The 9,455-nt window shown below is 37.8% G+C and overlaps 1 protein-coding gene across 1 annotated transcript in view; it reads right to left on the bottom strand.

Annotated features, from left to right (window-relative positions):
- Positions 1–9,455, bottom strand: part of Phka1 (phosphorylase kinase regulatory subunit alpha 1) — a 127,892-nt gene that overhangs the window by 66,532 nt on the left and 51,905 nt on the right. The window contains exons 13-14 of the mRNA XM_013350522.2: positions 7,763–7,841; positions 1,827–1,961 (exon numbers count right to left, since the gene is read on the bottom strand). Coding sequence (XP_013205976.1) covers positions 1,827–1,961; positions 7,763–7,841 — 214 coding nt within the window. The remainder of the gene's footprint in view (positions 1–1,826; positions 1,962–7,762; positions 7,842–9,455) is intronic.

Below are 9,455 nucleotides of genomic sequence, written 5' to 3'. Positions count from 1 at the left end.
CTTACGGTGTCTCTTGGTGCTATTATGTCCTGTGATGTTATTGGGAAACTACAACCACTTAATCTAGGTAGGATGACAAAGGGTACCGGACTACTCAGGAATAATGGTATGGGTCACTCCTCTAGGAAAACAGCCAAGACCTGCTGAGGTGCTTGCTGAGGGTAGAGGAAATACAGAAGGTGTAGGAGAGGAAGGTAGCTATAAATACCAGCTAAGAATACACAAACAGTTGCATAAATGAGGATTATAAAAGGCATTTCTGTCATAGTTCATTAGGAATGCATTTGTAAAGATATTTGTGTTTTCTTTCCTCAATTTCTTTATCAGGTAGTCTGACAACAATTAAGAGAATGTCAATGATTATCACATTTAAGTTTGAGAAAATAAAAGGATATCCCTTGAGTGCCATTGTCATCTATGCTAAATCTGCATTTGGAGTTGTACGAGGGTAGTCATGTTATGTTGAGCATTGTTATGACCTAGTTAAACATAATAAGTTTGTGGATGTACGTAGGATAGTTATATCATACTAGGCCTGGTTATATCATACTTACGAGTGGTTACTGTTTTTCATTTGGAAATTAATCATGACATAAGGAGATATGATTGCTTGTCAAGTGGACAACGGTGGCCTTGTGATGGCTACTACATCTGGAATTAAGTAAAACTCCCGAAATGGCTGGGCACACCTGTGAGGAATTTTTGCTTAAACATTTGAAGCAGGAAGATTCACTTCTAATCTTCATCTTTGAGGTGGGAAGATAAACCTTTAATCCAGATCTTTTGAGGTGGGAAGACTCACCTTTAATTTGAGCTATACCTTCTGCTGGAAGCTTCTATACAAGTATCTCTCTTTGCCTGCTTACTCTCACCCTCACTAGCAAGTCCATTCTTTGAGATTCTGTTGTATACTGAAGACCAGTTGAGATACCCAGCCTTATGAATAAAAAAACTACTGGATTCTTGACCTTCCATTCATAGGCACCCATTGTTAGACTAGCTGGACCACAGCCTGTAAGTCAGTCTAATAAATCCCACATATCTACTCATTCATTAATTCATATATATATTCATTAATTCACTCTGTAAGTTTTGTTATTCTAGAGAACCCTGACTAATATACTCAGTCCTTTATTTCTGTTATATCAAAGCTACTTCTGTAACCCGATATGTCCCTATGATTGCATTTGGAGTTTACTTCAATAATCTAGAGTAACAGTTTCAACTCAAGTTTCTTAATTTAACTACACCTGCAATTTTTTTGCCATATAAGGTAATGTTCATAGGTACTAGAGACCAGTACCTGAAGTTCAGAAATGTTGAATTGTCTTATTTTTTTACTCCCAGCCCTTGAATCACTTTCAGTTAACAGTGTTGCAATTTGTCTAATGCAAAAATTCCATCATTAAATTTAATAAAATAATAAATATTTACAAAATATATTAAATTAAGGAATTATTATAATAATTTGTTTACTACATGAAAAAGTATAAAAGGCCTAAAACAAGTTCCTTGATCACTACTCTACATAAAATTAGCGTGTATTCAAAATAAAAATATAGGTCCTAAGAAAGGGGAGGAGAACATGGTAGTCAAATATACATTTAGAATAAGGATATAATATTATCTGAAAATAAGTATGTGCTACATGACAAAGTATGCATAAAGTACATCTAAAATTATCACCTCAAAAATGATGGATTCAGAAACTTGAATTCCAGAGACTAAATTCCTTTTTGGATCCAATTAAAGTAGAAGGTTAATAGAAAAAAACCAGCCAGCATCACATAACACTTTAATTCGAGTAGGCTGGCCAACCTCCTTACCTAGACTGGAATAAATGTGGCTAAGAATACGAGCTGGCTGTACTCTGATAGGGTACACCTCGGCAATGGTCTCCACATCAATTCCTTTGTCCTTCAAAATGGCCTTGATTTCTTCTGTTTCAGCTAGAATGGACACTGTCGGAAAGAAAGATGAAGTTAACAGAAAGTTTTTGTTCAGTAGAAACTTTAAAAATATTTTTTAGTCTGAAAAAGCATGGGATAAAACCGGACTTGCTGAACATAGCGGACAATGAGGACTACTGAGAACTCAAGAACAATGGCAATGGATTTCTGATCCTACTGCACATACTGGCTTTGTGGGAGCCTAGGCAGTTTGGATGCTCACCTTACTAGACCTGGATGGAGGTGGGCGGTCCTTGGACTTCCCACAGGGCAGGGAACCCTGATTGCTCTTCAAGCTGATGAGGGAGAGGGACTTGATCGGGGGAGGGGGAGGGAAATGGGAGGCGGTGGCGGGGAGGAGGCAGAAATCCTCAATAAATAAATAAATTTAAAAACTAAAAAAAATAAAAATAATATTTTTTAGATTTATTTCATGTGTATGAGTATTTTGCCTATAGGTATGTCTGTCCATGCATCACATGCTACCCTGGTGCCAATGGAGGTCAGAAGAGGGTATTGGATCCCCTAAAATTGGAGTTATGAACGGTTATAAGCCACCATGTGGATTCTGGGAAGTGAACCTGGTCCCGGTAGGTCTCCTGGAAGAACAAGTGCTTCCGATAGTTAAGCTGAGCCATCTCTTCAGACCCTTAAAAATATTTTCAAGTGCATAATTTCTTTTAGAGGAGGAAAGAGGAGGAAATTATTGCTAAGGAATTCTGATTAATCAGTAATTATTCTAGATTAAAATATTACATAAATGGGAAAGTAATAACACGACTAGAGACTTGATTTTTGACTAGGTACCTATTTGTGCCTACTGAATGGCACTTTCAGTATTTATGAGACTCCATGTTGAAATGGAAAATTTTAACCACAAGATGGCTCAGTATTTAAGAGCTCTGGCTTTTCCAGAGGACGCAGGTTCTGTTCCCAATGCCCACATGGTGGCTTAGAACCAACTATCTGTAACTCAGTTCCAGGAGATCTGATGTCATCTGAGGGCACCAGGTACACATACTGGTGCACAGACATACATGAAGACAAGGGACCCATATGCATTAAAATATAAATAAATAAAGGAAGGTAGCCTGAAAGAGCTGGTGGCTAACTGGACTTGAAATAATGAGTAAAATGGTCAGGAGGAAAAAAAGAATGAGGGGCTGAAGAGACAGACCAGCAATTAAGAGCACTGGCATCTCATCCAGAAGGCCCAGGGTCAGTCCTCAGTACCCACATGATAGCTCACAAACTTCTTTAACTCCAGTTCCAAAGGATCTGATTCCCTCTTCGGGACTCCACAGGCACCAGGTACTCACATACATCCAGGCAAAATGCCCATATGCATAATTGTTTTAAAGTTGATAGGAATGTTGGGGAGGACAGTAGCAAAACTACACAGACTTCAATGTTATAGTATGAAAGATCTTACCAAGGAGTAAAAGACATGAAAATGGAAAAGTAGATAGGGGTTAGGCTAATCATGGAAGAATAGGTGTTATTTTAAGGTTTTGTATATTATTGTTGGGAACTGTTTCCCAAGCTACGTTCTATAGAACTGCAGGGTTCTATAGGGAGCAATAGAGTTGTTTACAGGAACAGAAGGGGTTAAAGGAGAAGCAAGCAAATAACCTTTTGAGACACTAGGAGTACATTCAACCCAAGCAACTAAATTCTTGTTTATATTTATAAAATATTTAGAGTCAAATGTCAGATGCTAGGGATATATACATAGACATAATGAGTCCTGTTGGAGAACAGAAAGGAGTTAATCTGAGAGAGGTGATGGTAAAAATAAGGGAGAAACTGTTTCAGATTAAAGAGACAGCATGGTCAAAGTTACAAAAAGTTAGCTTTTATTGTTTTGCTTCCTATTGTGCTAGGGAATGAATCCAAGCCTTCACAGAACAGTCAGCCACTTGTACCACTGAGCTAAACCCACAGCTCTGAAAATTCCTTTGTAATAGGAATGGAGTGTGGAGGAACAGTGGTAAGAAATGAAGTAAAATACAAGGTCCAGTGTTAGATCACACAGAGTCCTTGTAAGCCATACCGAGAAAGCTAAGATAGGAAGCCCCTGCAGAGTTGCACCTTGAAAAGAATACACTCAATAATTAAAGAATGAATGGCCATTTCTTTGTGTGGTCTACAGTAATTTTTAAAAGAATCAAAAGAATGAACTGACAGGCATTACTGGGCCTCAACGGAAGGCAAACATCAGTTCAAAATTAATGTAATGTAAGGAGGAGATGTTGATAACTTACATTAATAGTAAGCTATTGGAATTGTCAAAAACAGGATGGATTTCAGAATGACTGGAGAAGTAAAATTCTAGAACTTGTTATATAAATACAGAATATCAGAGAAGAATAAATATGAATTGAAAGTGTTCATTTGTGTAGCGGGGAGTATCATGTGCCATTTAATGATAGAGGTACAGAAGGAATCGTAGGCATAGATGATGCAATAGGAGGAACCAGCTGATCAAATTTAGTTATGTTTAGTCTACAGTGCATGGAAACATGTGGGACTGTCAGAAGACATTAGAAACAGATGAGATGGGACAAAAATATATTATCAAGAGAAGAGGACCCAGAATATAACTTTGAGAAAATTCAGGACTAGACAGATAGCAAAGTCTGGGGGAAAGGATAAGTTCTTGTCTTATAGCTTATATTTTCTTTCTAGCACAGGAAGTAGGGTCATCATGTGAAAGTGAAGGAAGACTGAAGAAGGTGGGGAATATTCAGAGCAAGACAAGTGGTAAGCTATGGACAGAATTCCCAGCAATACCAATAGTTCAAGGGAAAAGGAAGAAAAGAAAGTCCAAAATAAGGTAGAAAAGTACTTAAAACAGGTTGAAGGAGATATACAAAAGCATAACATGCACACTCTGGAAATTCAGTTTCTATAAAGATAACAAGTTGATCTAAAAGATCTGCTGCTAATATACTGATTATAAAATATCTATTAATACTGACAATACCAAGGTCTCTGAAAACTAAGCAAGAATATTTTCAGAGTATTAAACCAGGCTCTAAAGGACTGGAGAATTAATAGACTATGAAGAGACAGAAATATCAATGTGAAAAGAAGCCACAAATGACAGCCAGATGGAGATTAACATAGTAGATAAAGAAACTGGATTGGGGGAAGTCTTAATATTTCAAAAAAGATTGTTTGTAAAGAAGAATATAGGATGAAGCACCAACAGGGAAATTTGTATTGAATAGGAGAGCACCTTTTTCTGAGACTAGAAAAAAAGAAAGCAAGGATGGGTAAGAATGCTGGGGGTGGGAAGTGTTGGGAAATTGAAAAAAAATCAGAATATTAGAATAATCAGGCATGAAGTATCAGTCCAAATATTAGGTTGAAAACAGGGCACAGCTGAACAAAATCGAGTACTTTGTTATACTGGCTGTGAATAAAGAAAATACTGACTAAAGATAAGAACAAAGACTAACAAACCAGAAGTTGAGTTGGGAACCATGGTTGTTCAATGCCACCACTCTGCTCATCATGTGCTCTTCCCTTATAATATCTTTTAGTAGGTATAGGATAAGAAAGTGTAGACCACATGATTGCTCTAGAACTATAACACTCTGGGAGATAGAGCAGAAGTATGAGGCAGCAGTAATTGGAGTAGTTACATGATCAAAATATTGAGATGATCTTTAGGTACAAAGAGCAGACTTACAGAAACTAGAGATAACTTTAAAGGGAAGAAAAAGAAAGCTGAGATGCATTGTTAGCAGAACACAAGAATACCTATAAGGTCCAAAATTTGACCCGTGGTGTGTGTGGTGGTTTGAATGAGAAGGGCCCCAGAGGCCTTATTTAAATGCTTAGTCTCCATTAGTGGAAACATTTGGGAAGGATTAAGAGGTATGGCCTTTTTGAAGGAAGTGTGTCAGAGGAAGTAGCAAAGGTCCACGTCATTCTCAGCTAGTTCTCTCTCTTTCTGCCATCTATCTGTTGATAAGAATGTATGCTCTCAGCTAGTGCTCCAGCACCATGCCTGACTGTTGTCATGCTTTCTACTGTGATGCTCATGAACTCTAACCTTCTGGAAGTCTAAGCCCCAAATGATTTCTTTTATAAGCTGCCTTAGTCATGGTGTTTGGTCATAAGAGCAAAAGGAAAAGTAACTAGAATGGGGTACCAAACATAGAGGTACAGAGAAAGGGTTCTAGAGTCATGATATTCAAAAATTTTAAGGTTAAAAATAGTAGATTAAATCCATACCAATGCTGAAATCTAGTTTTATGACAGAATTTGGGGAAGAGAAAGAAGGCTGTGAATTGAACCTCAAAGTCATAAACTATGAATTAGAACAAAGAGAAGATCAGCACAGCTAGAAGGTTTAAACCTCAAAGGAAAACATACCTTCTCATGGGGGATGAAGAATAATGGTTGAAGTCCAATTTCTGACTCTGGGTTTTTATTATTCATGCTACACTTTATAAAACATTTGCTAGAGACACTGAGAAGCAAAGACTACCTATATGATCACACAGAGTGTCAAGTATAAGATGCTTTAGAAAACATGTTGGATTTTCCATTCAGAATCAACCGAAAAGTCAAATGACTAGGAATATTTAAGAAGCTTTACAGCAGGACACACCATATTCAGGAGTGATGTTGGAGAGTGAAAATTCACATCAAGATGTCTACTCTCACAAACAAGGACGACGGTTAATATTTTCAAAAGAAACAAGGAAGGTAAAAATATTGACCTTTTCCGGGAGAGGTAAAAGGAGGGAAGGATGACAAAAGAGGCCAGCTTTGTGTCCATCATATAAAGATTATTCACAGATTATTAGACTAGGATAGTTGTCCTTTGAGAAAGGGTTCCTGTGGTTTTGAATCAAAATGGCCCCCACAGGCTCACAGGCATTATTTGAAAGGATTAGGATGTGTGAACTTTGTTGGACTGCCTGTTGAAGGAAGTGTGTCACTGGGGTAGGCTTTAAGATTTCAGAAGCCCAAGCCAGAGTCAGTGGCTCACTCCCTTTTCTTGCTGCTTGCTGATTCCAATAGAGAACTCTTTGCTACCCCTCCAGCACTACGTCTGCCTGTGTGCTACCATGCTTCTCACCAGGATAATGGATGAAACCTTTGAAGTATAAGCCAGTTCCAATTAAATGTTTTTCCTTTAGAAGGATTGCTATGGTTGTGGTGTCTCTTCACAGCAACAGAAACCCTAAGACAGTCTGGTAATGTATCCTTGGCTGTCCTGGAACTCTTGATATGGAACAAGCTACTATTGAACTCACAGTGATTTGCCTGCCTTTGGTTCCCAAGTGCTATGATTAAACACATGTACTACCACACACACCCAAAGACTTGGATTTCTTAATGTTTAGAGTATTCAGCTCAGTGTTTTGCATAATGTATATACCTTCACATTTAAAAAATTGTAGACATACTCCCCAGTGAGGCAATGGTCAGAAGCAAATGAACTATGAGGGATGCAGGTCTAACAGTCTAAAACAGAGAAAATATAAATGTGTAGGAGGTTATGAAAATAAAGGAATACTAGCATGAAAAACAGAAAATGTGGTTAAAAAGAAAGTAACAGTAACCAGGGGAATAACATATGAAATTTAAAAGTTTCCAGAAATAAGGCATATCAAATAGTATTTTATAATCTTCTGAGATCATCTTTTATTTGTTTATTATTAACCGTAATTTTGAAACAAAACTGAACCACATTTATTACGTACTTTTTGAACCCTAACACAAAATCCCCAAATCTTTCCCCCTAATCAGACCTCTGATATAACATTTCTATTGCTGGGAGTAATACATACCTTGAACCACCACATCTGGCTTTGGCACAGTAGAAAACCTACGATTCAGGGGATCAATTTCTCCAGGAGCTAAAAATCCCTGAAGAAAATGCACAAAACAAAATTAATAAGCCTTAAAAATAAAGCTAAGGCAATGGAGAGATAGCTCAGAAGTCAAATGGAAAGGGAAAAGGAGGTCAGTACAAAGGGAGACAAAAGGTAAAGGGATAAATAATATTAAGGATGTTTGAAAAGGCCACAGGAACATTTCATGCTTACTTAAACATACATATAGTGTGTGTGTGTGTGTGTGTGTGTGTGTGTGTGTGTGTGAGAGAGAGAGAGAGAGAGAGAGAGAGAGAGAGAGAGAGAGAGAGAGAGAGAGAGAGACAGGATATGTGTGTATACACACACACGCACACGCGCGCGCGCACACACACACACACACACACACACACACACACACTACTGCAATCTCCCTTGGTTGCCTCTTAGAACTTGAAGGTAAGACCCAATAGCTGAAGACACCATACAATCAGGAATCAACTGAGCTGGAACTGACCTGAAAGCTTCCTACCTGATGATTAGATCTCTAAATGACCAAAAGTGCCATGCAAGCTGCTAAGGGAGAAAACCAATCAATAGTCCTGACCAGCTGTGAAACCTATGAACCACAATGAACCCAAGGTCCAGTAGTGGCACTTATCTCATGGAAGCAAACAACAGATGTCTAACTGGACTTAAGGCCAACTCAGTATGAAGAAACTCCTTTTGTCTGTGAGGTCCCTGGCCAGAAAGGGGCCCTGATCCTGTACCAGAAGATCCATCGGAGATCATTTGAAGGAAGAAATGGGCAGGCACCAATTCAAGAATTCCTCCAACAATCTGAAAAACAACATGAAAACACCAGAACCCAGCGAACTTACAACAGGAGGACTTGAACACCCTAATCCAGAAGAAGTAGAAAAAAATTGACATTATGAAAGTGAAAGAGTCCCTTTAACAGGAGGTGAAAAACTCCCTTAAAGAAATGGATGAGAAGAATAACAAAAAGTTTGAAGAAATGAGTAAATCCGTAAAAGATACCCTAGGAAACCAAGAAAAAACAATCAAACAGATAATGGAAACAGTTCAAGACTTGAAAACTGAAATGGAGACAATGAAGAAAACATAAACCGAGGGCCAGCTGGATATGGAAAATCTAGGTAAAAGAATAGAGACTACAGAGACAAGTATAACCAACAGAATACAAGAGATAGAAGAAAGAATCTCAGATTCTGAAGGCACCATAGAGAAAATAAACGCACTAATCAAAGAAAACAGCAAATTCAACAAATTCTCATCACAAAACATTCAGGAAATCTGGGACACAATAAAAAGACCAAACCTAAGAATAATAGGTGTAGAAAAGGAAGAATTACAGCTCAAAGGCCCAGAAAATATATTCAACAAAATTATAGAAGAAAACTTTCTCAACCTAAAGAAAGATATTCCTATGAGGGTTCAAGAAGCATACAGAACACCAAATAGACTGGATCAAAAAATAATCCCCTCGCCATAAAATAATTGGAAAACAAAACATACAGAATAAAGAAAGAATATTAAGAGCTGCAAAGGAAAAAGGTCAAGTAACTTATAAAGGTAAACCTATCAGACTTACACTTGACTTCTCTATGGAAACCATGAAAGCCAGAAGGTCCTGGATAGATAGATG

This window comes from Microtus ochrogaster, chromosome X (assembly GCF_000317375.1).
Source record: "Microtus ochrogaster isolate Prairie Vole_2 chromosome X, MicOch1.0, whole genome shotgun sequence".
NCBI lineage: Eukaryota > Metazoa > Chordata > Mammalia > Rodentia > Cricetidae > Microtus > Microtus ochrogaster.
The sequence above is the reverse complement of the archived record's forward strand: the minus strand, read 5'-3'. Positions and strand labels throughout refer to the sequence as shown.